Source organism: Macrobrachium rosenbergii, chromosome 21 (genome assembly GCF_040412425.1).
Source record: "Macrobrachium rosenbergii isolate ZJJX-2024 chromosome 21, ASM4041242v1, whole genome shotgun sequence".
Classification (NCBI taxonomy): domain Eukaryota; kingdom Metazoa; phylum Arthropoda; class Malacostraca; order Decapoda; family Palaemonidae; genus Macrobrachium; species Macrobrachium rosenbergii.
The window spans coordinates 37,832,367-37,851,772 of NC_089761.1; the positions used below are offsets into that span (position 1 = coordinate 37,832,367).

The 19,406-nt window shown below is 32.1% G+C and overlaps 1 protein-coding gene across 1 annotated transcript in view; it reads right to left on the reverse strand.

Moving 5' to 3' along the window:
* Window positions 1-4,194: 4,194 nt before the first annotated feature.
* The window catches only part of LOC136849958 (uncharacterized), a 272,614-nt gene continuing 257,402 nt past the window's right edge, over window positions 4,195-19,406 (reverse strand). Inside the window, exons 6-8 of the mRNA XM_067123484.1 lie at window positions 17,618-17,795; window positions 10,758-10,894; window positions 4,195-5,109 (exon numbers count right to left, since the gene is read on the reverse strand). Of these exons, the coding sequence (XP_066979585.1) occupies window positions 4,805-5,109; window positions 10,758-10,894; window positions 17,618-17,795 (620 nt within the window). The 3' untranslated portion in view covers window positions 4,195-4,804. The remainder of the gene's footprint in view (window positions 5,110-10,757; window positions 10,895-17,617; window positions 17,796-19,406) is intronic.

A 19,406-nucleotide genomic window follows, 5' to 3' on the forward strand; every position in this document is an offset into this window, starting at 1 on the left:
TTCTTATTGTATTTCAATCTAATTAAAAGATTTTATTTTGATTGGCTGAATTTCCATTCTTAGACATTTCTTTTTTTCTATTTGCTGTTAGTTTCATATCAGTAAAACAATGCTATTTTGATTAGCTTTCTTTCTATTTCCAGATAAAGGAAGATTTTTCTTATATTACTTATTCATTCAAATTTGCATGCACCCACAACTGATCGTAACCTCCTAAAAAAACTTACCAAATTTAGCAATCCCACCGCAGGTATTGATAGGAGAGTCATTAAATAAAACCCTAAATCTTATTCCATTATGACCCTTGGCCCAAGAGCCCCCAACATTTATATTTTTTCTCTGCTTTTCCTCAACCCAGTGGTTACACAAACGGCCCTCTCATAAAACGCGGGAAATGGGGCTGGTGGTTGAATATAAGTCGAAATCGGTTATACCTCTGGGTGGCGAGTGCGAGATATTACAACCATCAAGATGATAGATAGGTCAGGTCACGGGTCATAAAAGCCAGGTCAATGAAGGAGAGAAGGGACTCGAACCTGGGAAATGTTCTATTATATATTAGGTCAGGATTTATGGAAGTCGGGTCAAGGAATGTGAAGAATTGTTGAGCGAATAAATATGAATTACATTACGTTTTCACTTTAAGACAGACATTATTTTTCATGAATTGAAGAGTTGTTAAGAATCAGTAGAGACATGTACATTACACCAGATGGTCTGTGGCGCAACATTAGGGGCTGGTCAAATTCTGGCTGGGTGACCATACCAGTCATTACTTTGAACCTTGCAGCTAACATTCTTAGAACATTTCCTGCCAACTTCAACTCGACTTTTTGTCTTTAAGTTTTTGGTTTTCCTCTTTGAAACATACACCAGTAAAATAAAAAGATAGCCTCAAAATTATACAGTAACCCACATTATTTAATGAAAACAGTTTTAACATTGCACAATAAATAGAAATATTACTATGCCCATAAACAGAGTGAAGTTTAACAGAGAAGAATTCTTTGACCACCTGAAGTCTCGAATTAACAATAAAATTGAAGAGAATACCTTTAAAATTGTACAATAATCCAACTCATTCAATGGAAAACAACTTAACATAGAAAATACAATACCTGGATTGTTATGCCCATAAGCATTTTGTAGAATTTACCGAAGAAGAGTTTGTGACCACCTGAAATTTCGAACTGACACTTGAGAGTAGGAAAATGAAAGACTCCTCAATATATCTATTTGATTTTATAAATTTATATATGATACAAATTTTCTTTATGCTCTGGGGTCAGTTACAGTCTTATCTTAACATGGTCCTATATAATATAGCCTCTCTCTCTCTCTCTCACTCTCTATCTCTCACACTCTCTCTGTCCCTACTACAGTCACGAAGGGGATGACTGTATACAGGTGAGGATACCTCTTACACGACAATGGTCATCATATAATCGGAAATCATATATAGGATATAGAATACAATATGCCACTGAAACCATAGACCTTACTTTCTAATATACTGGATTTTTATTTACAATGAAATACTCGCTAGAAGTATTAGGAACACATGGTGCGTGATTGAGATGCACACACACTATAAACTGGAATTTACAGCAGTTTTATATATATTTATCTCTCTCTCTCTCTCTCTCTCTCTCTCTCTCTCTCTCTCTCTCTCTCTCTCTCTCTCACACACACACTTCCTTTCTCTCTTTCTTTCTCTTTTCGTATATTTGTGTAAAACTATGTATAATAATATCTCATCACGAGCTTTCTTCAGTCTAGTCTGAAAATAGTTTGGTGTAACTGTGTGGGTTGCGATGTGTATGTATGTATATACTTTATGTATATATATGTATATATATACACATATATATTTATAATATATATATGCACACATAAATGTTTATATATATATATATATATATATATATATATATATATATATATATATAAATATATATATATATATATATATATATATATATATATATATATATATATATATATATATATATATATATATATATATATATATATATATATATATATATATATATATATATATATATATATATAAACGTGTATGTGTGTGTATGTATTTACACATACCTGTATGATCACACAAACACACAAACGACAGATGGACACCACCCTAAGATATACCTCGGCCTTCGTTAAAACACTCATCACCATATCTCTCGCACCAGCGAACACCGCTAATCAATATGGTCGAAAACACTATATACAAGTATAAGCATTCCACACATCAGGTTAAATATAATTAGGTATATATAAGATTATTCGAAGGAACAGAATATTAAAAAAGAATATGGCTTCATTATTTCCTCTTTTTTTTAAATTATAGTTTTATTTCAAAATCACAGTCGTGGCGTGGAGGGAATTTTTGTATTATTTTTTTTTAAATGGCGTTTGTATGGTGACTAAATTAAAAAAATTAGAGAAGTTAAAATTGATGTAACTTTTACTTGCTGTTTAATTATTTCTTAACTTGTCCTCATATTAACTTATAATTTAAAACTTCATTAACGATCTTTTACTTAAATTGCGTGGAATGGAAAAAAATAGATGCCTTGTTAAGTAATATAGATTCTCTCATCATTGCTTTTATTTTTCATTATCTTTAATCGACTATCTCTTTCATTATAATTCCGTTCTCTTCGTTAATTATCTTCGTGCTTGAAAATAAAAAAAGTTATAAACTTAATTTATATTTTCCATGTATGAATTAATTTTTTAAATTATGTCTTTCATAGACTGAAAAAACTTCAATCTATTTATTATCTTGAGAAGCGTCACTTCCGTAAACCTCATCGTTCGGTGAATGTTTTTCTCTGTTCCTGCAAACTTCTGTCTTTTAAAACTCCTAATAAAAAAGTTTTTAACACTTTCTTGTTCGGTATCGACCTAGTGCCATATATTATGTGTATATTATATATGTATATATATACAGAGATATGTATATATATGCTATATATATCTATATATATCTATATATATACACACATATATATTTGTATATATATATATATATATATATATATATATATATATATATATATGTATATATATATATATATATATATATATATATATATATATATATATATATATATATATATATATATATATATATATATATATATATATATATATATATATATAATATATATAATTCTCGATTTCTCTGAATGCAAAGACGTGATACATGGGCAAAATATTCCAATACATATATTTTTATTTAGATTCAGTATCACTCGAGGTCAAAAATTCCACCTAATTTAATTCGTTTTAAACTTTTCATGTCTTAAAGTTACTCAACCGTAAAAGAAAAAGTTTAATCAAGCTATGTAAAAAAAAAACAAATATGACCTTATCTAGACATAGGTTTACTCGGGGTTCAAACAAGGGCAGAAAATCGAATTGGCACGATGAGAACCTTTTTTTATTTTCATATTCTGATAAGATTTGCTCTGCCCTAATTATTGTGCTCCCAACTTCTGTAAGACGAATAAGAATAATAATAATCTTAATACTCTCCCTAATTACGCATAGTTTTAGAATCAACGATGATTAGGCAATTCCCGTAGAAAACTTTTCGCTCGTAATTTTGTTATTACTTTCCCCCCGCCCCCTCTTCAGATAATCAGGTTTAGTCATCCCTTTGGGAGAAGGTACCCACAAAAATGTTTTATGTAACAGTTTCAAACTTTCTTTCGTGTTGTGTCTAAAGCCTAATTTGTAAAGTCTTCTTTTTTGGTGAGGAAATTCTAAAGCCTAATTTGTAAAGCCTTCTTCTCTCTCTTCTTTTTTTTGGAGAGGAAATAATAAAGAAAGTTTGCAATCATAGATTATCTTTTTTACCACGTTAATGAGATTACGTAACACTTTTCCAAAGAGAAACTATAGACTAATTCCTCATCGGGAGTGAGGAAAGGAGATTAGGTATAAATATAATCATGGAAGATAAGTTAGGAAAAATGTCATCTGATGAATTCTTGAACAGGAAGGAAAACAAAATGAAATAAAAGAATACAACAAAAACACTCAAAAATGGATATATATATATATATATATATATATATATATATATATATATATATATATATATATATATATATATATATATATATAATATATATATATATATATATATATATATATATATATATAGAAGACTTCCTCACTGGCTGTAAGGACAGTAAATGATATAAACACATAATGAACGAAGGAAAATAAGTTAGGAAAAATATTTATTGACAAAGTCCTCAACAAGAAAGAAAATAAAGCGAAAAAAAGAAAAATACTTAAAAAGGGAGACTTTTTTGTTAATGTTAACTGACAAATTCCTCAACAGGAAGGAAAATAAAGCGAAGAAAACAAAAACAATGAAAAAAGTTGACTTTAGTTTTGAAGAAAACGGGAAAGAATCGAGACAGAAAGTCCGGGAGGGGGTGTGGGGAGGGAGGGAGGGACAATAATAAATGAGGAACATAACTCCCGTGACAGCGCGAAACTGTGTCTTCTCATTGCTTCTAAAGGATTAACGACAGCTTCCCTAATGGCCGGAGAAAAGAGCAGTCATGCTTATTTTTTTTTGGAGCGACGAATACAGCACGTTATGCACTCTCAATCAGATATAGCAACAACAGGAACAACAACAACAACAACAACATTAGCTAGCAGCAGCAGCATCAGCGTTAGCAGCAACAAATACACACACACACACACACACACTCAAAACACACACACAAACACACACACACGAATGGATCGCTTAGTGTCCTGATCATCTGTGAGACGACAACATCGGGGCATCGTAATGCGCTGCCAGATGTACGACGCACATGAACAGGGAGACGCACCATCTGCTCTTCAGAACGTGCCAGATGGCCAGCCACGTATTGATGACGTACGCGAGGCAGCCTTCTTCTGTCCAGACGGTGGTCATCCCGAACGGCAGGCAGGTCGGGATGATCACCCAGGACTTGTCGTCCATGAAGTGGTACCTGAGCTGGACGTGTACGATACTGGTTCCGCCGTTAGTCGGTTGTTCCGGGTGCGAGTCGTGTTGGAGACCTGCCGAGTTCTCACCTGAGGGCAGAGAAATATATATAAAAGGGCTTGAGTTTATTTTATTGGTGAATGTCATTCTAACTGCCTCTACGTTTCACTTGAAGTCTCATTTTTGATGGATTTATTACAGAAATATTTTAGTGAATCCGTTTCATTCATTCATTATATATATATATATATATATATATATATATATATATATATATATATATATATATATATATATATATATATATATATAAATATATATATATATATATATATATATATATATATATATATATATATATATATATATATATATATATATATATATAAGAGGTTTAAAAGGCCTACAGAAATTATTTACACAACAAAAAAAGTACATTTCAACTGACAATCTTCAATCCTCATTACTCGTGATCAGGACGGAAGATTATAAATAGAAATAATGTGTTTCTATGAGTTATTTATACCACACAGAACGCTTACATTACAGTACAAAAATACTTTCATATATATATATATATATATATATATATATATATATATATATATATATATATATATATATATATATATATATATTAATAATAAAACCAAGCTTCATTTTTTGATGAGAATGCAGTAATATATTCGCTTTCCAGAACTACCACGAATCCACGGTAATAAAAATAAACAATCACACGCCACGAAATTTAGACCCAAATGAACGAAATTTTACACACGAAGATGAAAGACCAGCGAAGGAATGACGGCTTTCTTTTACGCTTTCTTTTTTCCATGAAATTTGGGTCCATGGCCCCAAGGTTACCGGCGACAGGAGTGGGAGAAAGAGGCATGGCAAGTGAGTGTTAATAATTCGCATATTTTTCCCAGGAAAAAGCTGATTACCTCTATTTGATGTTGGGAAATGACGTCTCTCCCCTTCGGTGGTTTCGCAAAGGGATGGCAAAATTTCTCTCTCTCTCTCTCTCTCTCTCTCTCTCTCTCTCTCTCTCTCTCTCTCTCTCTCTCTCTCTGATAACAAGGAGGCTAAAATTAACCCTCTCTCTCTCTCCCTGATAACAAGGAGGCTAAAATTAACCCTCTCTCTCTCTCTCTCTCTCTCTCTCTCCCTCTCCCCCTCTCTCTCTCTCTCTCTCTCTCTCTCTCTCTCTCTGGGATGACAAGGAGACTAAAATTAGGTTTCATTGCTACTGCTTGTCTCTTTCTCGAGGTGATTTTCAACTCTCTCTCTCTCTCTCTCTCTCTCTCTCTCTCTCTCCAGGTACCCGTCAAGCAACTACTATGAAAGTCTGAGGCTTTCTTTTAATCTTCGTAAAAGACACAAAAAACGAAATGTCTGTTTGAAAATCACATATCATGGCGAGTACGCCATTTATTTCTGTTTTTGTTTCTCCTATGTAAATAGTCTATTTTTTTCTAAATTGCGGATTGGTTAAAAATAGAAAACATTTTTCATTTCATATTTATGATATAAGGAATAATTCATCGATTTTATCCGAGCATTGCATTGATCTTTGGCAACATTCAATGACAGAATAATTATGAATCACTGTAAGTACAATACAAACATAACGGTATGGCTATCAAAATAACGATTCATTTAAACATCCATACAAAGCTCTATGAATTTATCTTATCATTTATTTACTATTGATAAGCCCAAAAGTGGATTGCCAGCGATAATGAAATTCTGACCGTGACAATTTTTCCTCTGTCTAGATTTTCATTTCACATCGGCGAAAATTTATTCAGCATCGGATTTGCTGGCGAAACAAATACCCAATCATTAATCACCTTTTGATGGGCGCCGTCCAATTGGCTCTAACGATCAGAGCAAATAAAAATGCGCGTTGGAATTACGGATTTGTTATAATTTTTTCCCCTGTTCGTTTTGTTCGTCATTCGATTCGTCATTCACGAATGTTAGAGGACGGATAGTTAGATGATTAGGATAATGACATCTGGGCAGGTGAGGACAGGTGAGAACTAGGTAGGTAACAGGTATGACAATGACGATGAGGAATGAGAAAATGGAAGATCTTTTTAAATGAGAGAAAATAATAATAATAATAATAATAATAATAATAATAATAATAATAATAATAATAATAATAATAATAATAATAGGTAGTAGGCCTTCTTTTAAATATGTGTTGTTGAAGGCGTTCAGTTTGTACAGAGTTTTCTCTGTTTTTCCCGATGACTGACTTTCCTAGTTACTGTCGATGTTCGTCATACTTGGAGAGGAAAGCAGGCTGCAAAACTGGATGGTTTTATTTCCAATGAATACAATATATCAGTTACAAAAACGTTGGTGACTGAAATCGGAATAACTCTACGGAAGACGAACTCCCGATTTCAGTTACCTACGTATTCTGTAAACTGATATGCAGTATTCATCGGAAACAAAACAATTCAATTTTGCAACCTGCTTCCCTCTCCAAGTATGACAAACACCAGCGTTTTACTGTAATAATAATAATGATAATAATAATAATAATAATAATAATAATAATAATAATAATAATAATAATAATAATAATAATAATAAGGAGAAACAAATCCTCAGTTACGTATATGCACATATATTTAAAGATAAAACAGTTTCACCTTTAAATATATGTACATATACTGTACATAACTGTGGATTTGTTTCTCCATTTTAAGACTCATGCTACTATGAGTATTTTTATAATAATAATAATAATAATAATAATAATAATAATAATAATAATAATAATAATAATAATAATAATAATGCTGATGATGTCGACGATAGCGTCTATTTCATAATGGTTAAATGATAATAAAGTCCGTCATTATATCCTTCTCCGTCGTCATTATGATGATAGTGATGATAATGATACTTAACTCAGCGCAGTAAAGAATTATGAAGTGTCTTATGTCAACGATGATAAAAATTATGTTGAAAGATTGTATTACATCCACTATATCCATCACCACCGTTATAATGATTATTGGGACGATAGAGATGATTATGATGATAATATCATCTATATTGTGATGATAGTGGATATAGTGATGATGATACATTCTAATCAATATTATGATGATGATGGTACCTTCGAATTCTCAGCTACAAAAAATAATGAATGAAGTGTTTTATAAACGGACGACCCTCATCGTCACCACAACCTTCACCATCACCGTAAGATTCACCATCGCCATAAACCTTCACCATGACCGTAACCCTTCACATCACCATAACATTCACCGTAACGAGACGAGCAATTCACGGTTCCGGAGAGTCGCAGAAACGTGACGTGTTTTATCCACGTTTCCCCTTTTTCTCATTACTCTGTGCAACAAAGCGAAGACCAATGGCATTTTAATCACTCTGAACCCCCAAAAATGACGAGTGGGCCCCCCCCCATTTTTTTTCCTAGGTCAAAAGGGACAACTATTATCTGCCCCCTTTTTTTGGTCCATGACCAAAATTGGCTTTCCTTTATACATTTATTTTTCATTTATTATTTTTAAAATTTTTTTGTGGCGGTGACGCGGGCTGAGAGTGTTTGCCTAGGTATGTGGAATGTGGGGAGGTGTTGGGGGGTTTCGGGCGGGGGGTTGGTTTCGTAACCTAGGGGTAATGGGAGGGGAGGTAAGGTCAAAGTAAGCCGAAAATGCGAGGTTTAAAAACCGTTTCATTGCGGGTCAAAGAGTACTCGAGTTGCCTTCTGTAAGCAATGCCCAAATGATATATCAATATAAATTCTGGATATTTTTATCTTTATATGTTAATGATGTTTTAGCAAATATACAAAGGAATTCAAAATTACCCCGAGATCTTGAGGATGAAGTAGCTTTAATCTATAATGAAATCTTATATTAATGCTTGTTGAAATCTGGCAATTTCAACTAAAATTTTGATTTAGGTTCTATGTTCATTCGGAATGAGAATGAATATTTTTTTTAAATAACTCCCACATAAGTCGAAGGTGAGTTTTAAAAAGGGTTCAGAAGTGATCATTCAGCAAAAAAATTAACTGGAAGAATTTGATGAATAATAAATCTTCAGGCAAATATACATAACCACAAGAGCTGAGCAATAAGTAATGCTCGGGACTTTCTCGTGGTAACAATTATTAGTATAACTAAAAAAATAAGAAATTAGTATTATTGGACACATTATTTATAAAATATAGAGATAAACATGCAATTATACCATTGCTAATAATGAGTGGATTACTAAGGAGAAACGATTACGGAGTTACTAATCTGCAAATATTACTGAAGTAGGAGACAGAGAGACAATGACTTATAATTTTGATCCCTGTTGATCCCTTTGTGATCTGTAATACAAGAAAGGTTCGACAGGTAATTACTGACCTGTACCGATTCCTGAAAAAAAAGCTTTACTGACCTGTTTGTACCGATTCCTGAAAAAGCGATAGGTACCTGTGTCGATTCCTGCAGAAAGCGATAGGCAATTACTGACCTGTACCGATTCCTGAAAAAAAGATATAGCAAATAACTACTGACATGTGTCGATTCCTGAAGAAAGCGATAGGAAATTTTGACCTGTGTCGATTCCTGAAGAAAGCGATAGGCAATTACTGACCTGTACCGATTCCTGAAAAAAGCTATAGCAAATTACTACTGACCTGTGTCGATTCCTGAAGATAGCCATTGGAAATTTTGACCTGTGTCGATTCCTGAGGAAAACTATAGCAAATTACTGACCTGTGTCGATTCCCTGATTCCTGAAAAAGCTACCGATTCCTGAAAAAAGCTATAGTAAATTGCTGACCTGCGTCGATTCCTGAAGAAAGCCAAAGGAAATTTTGACCTGTACCGATTCCTGAAGAAAGCTATAGGAAATTCTGAAATTCCTGGAAAAAGCTGACCCTGTACCGATTCCGGAAGAAAGCTATAGCAAATTACTGACACGTACCGATTCCTGAAGAAAGCGATAGGTGATTACTGACCTATGAGCACTTCCTCAAGAAAAATGAGAATTACTGCATAAATTCTGAAAGTGAATTATAGTTACAATCTTTAAAAATTGCTGAAGATAACTATAGGACCTTACAGACCTGTAGGAAAGGTAGCAAGCTATTTACCAACATAGAGTGAAGAAAATAATTATTTACAGGAGATGGAGAAAAGGAAATAACTACAAGAGATGGAACTAGGAATTATAACCTCTAATAGGCTTTGATGAAGGAAATAATTACAAGTGATGGAGAAAGGAATTATAAGACTGAAAGAAAATAAAGAGATAAATACAGGAGATGGAGAACAGAAAAGGATTAAAAATCTCTCAAAGGCTATTGATGACTTACTGATGGAGAAAGGAAATTAAAAACTTATAACTGAGATGGAATAACTATAAGAGAAAAAGGAATTACAAACTCATGAATTATTATAGAAAATATTAACAGGGAAAATTGGAGATAGGGATTATTATCTCTCACAGATGTTTAATAAAGGAAATAAATGCAGAAGACGGAGAAAGGAATTACTTACACCTGAATACTGCTAAGGAAGTAAATAAGAAATTCCTGACTGATATGATCTGCTGAGGAAAGTCGAATGGAAATATCGACCTGAAGAAAATATAGATACTGGAAATAAGGAATCACAGAAGGAGATAGGAAGTACCTTACCCCCCCACACACACGGACTCTTCCGGAGTGCAAAGTGCAATCACTGACCTGCAATCACGTGAACGGTGACCGTATCGCTGGAGTAGTTGCTGTACCAGCAGGAGTACACTCCGGAGTGCCGTGGAGTGGCGTTGGCGACGTAGAGACGACTCCTTATGTAGCCTGTTTCGGCGTCACCCTTCACGCTAGTCGGGGAATTGGAGGAGAGAGAGAGAGAGAGAGAGAGAGAGAGAGAGAGAGAGAGAGAGAGAGAGAGAGATAATAATTAATAATTCTACATTAAACGTACTTTTTCTTAAAGGTGTAGAGGCATGGATGGCTGTTATAGAAGGATTATATTATATATATATATATATATATATATATATATATATATATATATATATGTATATATTTATATGTATATATATATATATATGTATGTATATTTACATATATATACATATATATATACACGTATATATATTTATATATATTATATATACATACGTATGTATATTTACATGTATGTATATATATATGCATATATAAATATATATATATATATATATGTGTGTGTGTATGTATATATACACATCAACGCACAAACACATGAGTAACTCCAGTTATACCATCCAGCCTAAAAAAAAAATAAACAAACATGAAACACCCCATAAAAAGGACATAAAGGAAAAGGTATTGGCGTTATTTATTGCCTATGGACGCTGTAGCCATTATATGGGATTTCACCCCTGGTCCTTGTCCACTTTTATGACCTGCTCTTATTATTTATACGAAGCAAGAATCAGCACTAAAGTTTATGTATGTCTTTTATGTATATCCTATTCTCATACAGGTTTTAAACAAGAAAGAGCAGTGCATTTCCTTAGACCGGAAACGGAACAAAGTTATACATTATAGAGTAAGGGTGGTAATTTGAGTGAACATGCAGTTGAGGTCAGAACCTCAGAACCTCTATAATATATATATATATAATTATACACACATATATATATATATATATATATATATATATATATATATATATATATATATATATATATATATATATATATATATATATATATATATATATATATATATATATATATATATATGTATATATATATGTATATATATATATATATATATATATATATATATATATTTATATATTTATATATATATATATATATATATATATATATATATATATATATATATATATATATATATATATATATATATATATATATATATATATATATATATATATATATATATATATATATATATATGAACTCACACTCACACGTACACCGTTGCATAAAACAGTAATTAGTTCATCTTCGCCTCGATCAATTACTATTGCAGTGTGGGTGGGAATAATCTAACCTGGATACCTTTGGTAAAAACGTTGTTCGTATATTGCAAAATGAATCGTTTATGAACGTGGAAAATGTATCTATAAATAAACCCCTTTCACCATAGTATAATTGAACACAGCTTTTTTGGACTCTAGTGTAAGACTGAGTTTTTTTTTTAGCTTTTGTACAAAATACCTGAGTAAAACTGCCTTCCGAACTTGACAAGACGATCTCACCTTGCAAAAAAAAAAAAAAAAAAAAAAAAAAACACCTATAGTGAACCTTTCATCCGAAATAGAGAGCCATTTTTCAGCTTCAGACACAATCAATTTTTTTTTTAGCTTTTGTACAAAATACCTGAGTAAAACTGCTTTCCGAACTTGAACCAAAAAAAAAAAAAAAAGAAAAGAGAACGTTTAGAGTGAACCTTTCATCCCAAATAAAGAGCCATTTTTCAGCTTCAGACACAATCCGTGGGTGTTTTTTTTTCCTCAGGAGTTGAGCCAAAGTTACTGAACTGATTCTGATGCAAATTACCTTCAGCAGCTCCTGGGATATCTCCTGAGATTTGGAGGACTGGGCCAAGGTCTGTCTCGTGGAGTTTGCAGCCTAAATTCGTATTGCAAACCGCGAACGCTGGCCTTATTTATACCATCTTTGCGAAAGTTTTGAGTTAACACGGAATAACTCTGTGTCCAGGATGAAACCTGGACGAGTAAAGTTTTGGGTTTGGTTTGTGGTTCAAAATGAAGAAAACTAAAAAGTTTCTTTCAGAGAATTTAAGGATGATAGAGGGAAACAACCAAAACTATAAAAAAATATAATGTATAAAATCCTTTACTCGAATTTAGATTAATTATCCTAAATCGATTTGGAAAATTGAAATAGATTTAGGCAAATGAATTAAAATCTTAAAAATAAGGTCGAAAGAAAAGAAGATTTAAAATCGAGTAAGTTTAAAAAATCACAGTTCGATTTTGTCTTCTGGACAGAAAGTTATACAAGCAACGGTCTTTCTCAATTTAGCCCCAAGTTTATTGGTCGAAGTATAGAGGTTTTTTAGTTTTTGTTTGTTCTTTTTCTGAACATTTTTATTTTCTTTTTTAGGATATCATATGTATGGATATTGACCAATCTATGTATCTGTATGTATATCCATAAACCTTTTTCCTTTCAGAGAGGATGAGATCAAAAGTTTTCAGCAAATGTTTATGAAATAGATTGCTAGCCACTGACTACATGTGTGCGTACATACACACTTACGCATACATGAATACATGAATATATATATATATATATATATATATATATATATATATATATATATATATATATATATATATATATATATAAACACATGTATACACATACACACACATATATATATATATATATATATATATATATATATATATATATATATATATATATATATATATATATATATATATATAAACTGCAAATGTTTTAGAATTTTTTTCACTGGCTTTAGTCTAAATCCGAAAGAGGGGAGGAAAAAAATGGCTGAGCCAATCAGAGCACCACTTCTTGTTCACTGAACCGAAGAAATATATACACAAACACACATATATCCTTTTTACCCTCAACGGCCGGTACTTCATTAAAACTCGCTTTAGATACACTCCTTTTAAATACACTCCCTTTAAATACACAAAAAAGAATAAATAAATAAAAGCAAACTGAGGATGCTTGAGATTAAAGACAACTTTTATTTTTTCAGATACGTTGAAAGATTTAAATAAAAAGAAAAAGTATAAAAAATTTTTTTTGGTAAAATGAAGCATGTAGATTCTGCCCCAAGTTTTGTGTGTGGATGTTTGTATGTATGCGTTTGTGTGTGTTTGTGTATATATAAAATTTTTTAGCCTTTCCAGATGCGTTTTAAGATTTAAATGAAAATAAAAAGTATAAAAAAAAGTTTTGGAAAAAATGAAGTGTGTGAAGTCTGCCCCACGCTTTTTGTGTGTATGTCTGTGTATATATGTGTGTGTATGTATGTATGTGCGTGTACGTGTGTATGCCATTTTGAATTGGGTCAACGGCCGGTGTAAACAAGGGTGTCACAGCGAGCCAGCTGATTCAATAACGCTATTGGTCGAATGCGAAATGAAGGGAGGTTTTGTTTGAAGGGAATCGAATCAATAGACACATAAAAGATTCGGACGCTCTCAGAGGCAAAAGGGATTTTAACGACCGTAAAGTTTTTTTTTCTTTTAGAAAAAAAAAAAAAATTCCCTGCCGGTGCAAAGTGGGTTTCTCTCTGTGTATGTGCTGTATATATATATGGACAGGGTATTAAAAGCATATGGGGGTTAATTGCATTTTGCTTGGTCGGGCAGTCGTCTCTCTCTCTCTCTCTCTCTCTCTCTCTCTCTCTCTCTCAATTCAACTTGTATGCATAGGATATCAGTGTATACATATGGGCATAATTGAGTGTTCATATACATACTCATACATACATACACACAAACACACACACACATATATATACATGTACATGTATATATATATATATTATATATATATATATATATATATATATATATATATATATATATATATATATATATATATATATATATATATATATATATATATATATATATATATATATATATATATATATATATATATATATATATATATATATATATATATATATATATATATCAAAAGCAAGGATAGTATATAGGGCACATCAGTGTGAGGGTGGACCAGGGAAACCAGTTAACTCTAACATATTTCTTTATTCCCAACGTTTCGTAATAATTTCTCTATATCTTCAGGGATCTGTTGAATAATGAACAGATTACTTAAAAGTTATAAAAGCTTTAAAAATCATAAGAAAAATAAAAAATTTAAAATTCACCAACTACAATACAATACAGCTAAAAAATAATATTATGGAGAGAAAACGACAGAATGATTATAGACAGAGTTAACTCAGGTAAAGGAGGTTTTGGGTATTTAACTGGGGACTAGTTGTTTGATAAACAATGACTCAAGTATTGGCAATTCATATTATGCTGAAGTCATTTCTTTCAATATGGGTTTTGCAGATTTTAAATGAGCTCTGATATTAGAATGTTCTGGATTGTCTATAATCATTCTGTCGTTTTCTCTCTCCACCTAAGGTTGACTTAGCTTTTTTGTTCTGTGTTATTTTTAGCTGTATTGTATTCTGAAATTTTAAATTTTTTTATTTTTCTTATGATTTTTAAAGCTCTGTTCATTATTCAACAGATCCCTGAAGATGTAATAGAGAAATTATTACGAAACGTTGGGAATAAAGAAATATGTTAGAGTTAACTGGTTTCCCTGGTCCACCCTCACACTGATATATATATATATATATATATATATATATATATATATATATATATATATATATATATATATATATATATTTATCTATATATAATTATATATGTGTATATATATATAAATATATATGTGTATATATACATATATATATATACATATATAATATATATATATATATATATATATATATATATATATATATATATATATATATATATATATATATATATATATATATATATATATATATATATACATACAACAAAAAATTGAACCTAATCTAAAAATCTTACCTAATTCTGAAATTAAAACTTGAAACTATTAGTAATATTCATGGGTATCTATATCTATTTTCCTATAACGAAGATATTTGCACGACGAAATAGAAAATTAAACTTGAAAAGAAAAAAATCCTTAGATTAAAAAATAAAAAACTAGAACGGCAGAATTCAGATGGAAAAATAATAGGATGATGCTGGGATATGTAGATTTTAAGAATGATTTAAATGAAAGTATTCCAGAGTATTCAAAAGTGATGTAAAATATAATTAAGTACAGACATTTTTTCCCAACTGAAGTATTATATCTATCATAATATTTTATTTTTCATGGGAGTGACATTTCAAAGAATTTAAAATGAAAACGAAACAGGTCAAAGAAAAGTTGAGAGAGAGAGAGAGAGAGAGAGAGAGAGAGAGAGAGAGAGAGAGAGAGAGAGAGAGAGAGAGAGAGAGAGATTTGCAATCTCGTCGACATCAAAAATACAAATTTCCATTCCGTCTCCTCTTTGACCTTAACCTTTCTATTATCCGTCTGTTTGTGTGTGTGTACGTGCGTCTGCTCTTTCCTTCAGTCCTGCATGAAATACACACTCTCAAATCTGAATTTAAAATACAGGGCTTGTCGGCGAGGCAAAGCTCAAACCGCTGGAATATTCTCCTATTCTCTTTTTCTCTCCATTTCATTGTTTCACCCAGCTTCTCTCTCTCTCTCTCTCTCTCTCTCTCTCTCTCTCTCTCTCTCTCTCTCTCTCTCTCTCTCTCTATATATATATATATATATATATATATATATATATATATATGTATATGTCTCTCTCTCTCTCTCTCCATGTATATACTGTATATATGTGTATATATATATTTATATATGTATATATAAAAAAAATATATATATGTATAGGTATATGTACATATATATATATATATATATATATATATATATATATATATATATATATATACATATATATATATGATATAATCAAGAAAGTCTTTATGAGGTAATCCAGCACCTATTGGCAAGAAACTACTCACATCTCTCTCTCTCTCTCTCTCTCTCTCTCTCTCTCTCTCTCTCTCTCTCTCTCTCTCTCTCTCTCTCTCTCTCTCTCCCTTGTTTACGCTAATGGAACCCTGCTAATACCCCAATCATCCTGTTATCTCTTCTACGCGAATTCTCGTTGGCAGTAATTCAATCTCATCAGACCCTTGAGACATGGCGCCGTTATATAATTCGTAACGACTTGCAAGAACTCTTACCTGCCTTTTGACTGGTTTACCTGAAGGTTCAGAGTTGTTACCCTGAAACAATTCTCCTCGTATTTTAATAATTTATAATTTTATTTAGTTATTCATTAATTTTTTTATTTATTTTTTCTTTTCTTGTAATTCATTTTTTCTTTCTGTATTTTCCATTAAGTTCTGTTGGTTTCTTTCTAATGAACCCATATTTGTCGTAAGATTGAATTTTAAGTTATTGGACCCTGTGGTGGGCTTGATCCATATGTACACGGATTATGTTACGAATAATATATATATATATATATATATATATATATATATATATATATATATATATTTATATCTATATACATATGTATATATACATATATATATATATATATATATATATATATATATATATATATATATATATATATAATTATATTATGTATAAATATATAGGCATACACACAAATATTTATATATATATATATATATATATATATATATATATATGTATGTATAATATATTTATATATATATATATATATATATATATATATATATATATATATATATATATATATATATATATATATATATATATATATATATATATATATATATATAGAGAGAGAGAGAGAGAGAGAGAGAGAGAGAGAGAGAGAGAAGAGAGAGAGAGAACAGTGGCCTCACGAAACTAATATCTCACCTGATACCCCCAATGGATGTATTGAAAGCGAGCGTCTTGTTCCCTCGTTTCCATGTAACGGGACCGTGCGGGAAAGGAACGAACTCGATGATACACTTCAGTTCGATCATACTCCCGCTGTTGTAGTGTTTCTCCAGCACTTTCGTCCCTCTCTCGTCCACGACTCGAACCCGCGGCTCTGGAGGAAAGAAAGAGACGGGAAGAATATGTTTTATAAGGTGAACATAGGTTTACATATCACAAACGGGCAGTTTTCCCCTCCCCGTGTCTCGTAAGATCACAATCACTGGCAGGGAAACGTTCCAAGATCTCATAATCGGGAGAAAAAGGTTACTGCCCCTTCCTAACGGGTCAGGTCGAAAACACAGCAGCCAATATCTATAAGAAAAGGGGGGGAAAGATACAATGAACCTCGGATAAAACGGATGACTAGCTGATCCACCCACACGTCAGCGGGAAGAAACTATCGATATTAGTCGCTAATGTGATTATTACCCCGAGTCACATCGATAGATCCCATAACTTTTCTCCCTCCCGGCTGCCGCCAGGAAGCATAAACAGCGGCCGTTTTATGGTGATCGCTTCTGGGGTTCCAATATTTCCCCGGGCGATGTTTCCAGACTTCCCTCTTTTGTTGTCTATGTAATTCCTCGCGGGGAATTAGCGGGGGACGTTCGATAAATGCTAATGTATATGCGAAGCTCTTCATCCGAGTGAATGGGGCCATTAGCTGCCATTAATACCCGAGATGAATGTCCATTACCCAAGGTTAATGCCGGGGATAAAACCTCTCGCAGGTCGACTTACGACCGCCTCTAAATAGGACCGTTCAGCCAAATCGACCTTTCATATGTAGACATGTAAATAAGATGTAAATAGGGACAGTGGAGAGGCATGTAAATGAGGAGAGAAGAGAGACGTGTAAATGGGGACAGCAGGGATATATGTAAATGAGGACAGCAGAGAAACGTGTGAATAGGGACGGCTGTGAAACGTAAATAAGGACAGTAGAGAAACGTGTAAATAGGGAGAGTAGAGAAACATGTAAATGAGGGCAGCTGAGAAACGTAAATAAAGGACGGTTGAGAAAATGTGAATAAGGACGACTGAGAAACATGTAAATAAGGACAGCTGAGAAACATATAAATAAAGGACAGTTGAGAAACATGTAAATAAGGACGACTGAGAATCATGTGAATAAGGACAGCTGAGAAACATGTAAATAAGGACGACTGAGAATCATGTAAATATAGACAACTGAGAAACATGTAAATAAGGACGACTGAGAATCATGTGAATAAGGACAGCTGAGAAACATGTAAATAAGGACGGCTGAGAATCAAGTAAATATAGGGAACTGAGAAACATGTAAATAAAGGCGGCTGAGACGCATGTAAATATGGACAACTGAGAAACATGTAAATAAAAACGACTGAGAATCATGTAAATATGGACAACTGAGAAACACACAACTGAGGACAGAAGAAGAATAAGCAAATAACGACCACGGAGAAACCTGTAAATAAATAGCAAAGGAACACGTAAATAAGTACTGCAGAGAAACCTGGCAATAAGGTCACCAGAGAAAAGAGGTTAACTGCCCCGAAGTTTCGCTTCTATTTGACCGTCTTAGCTTTTATGAATGTGTTTGTATAAAAGTGTGTTCTTATTTGTACTCATTGCGTATAAGTTAAGGACTATTTTGTTTATGGTGAGAATTATATCCGTGAAGCAATCATGAGATAGTCTGCACCACACACTATTACACACACACACACACACACACACA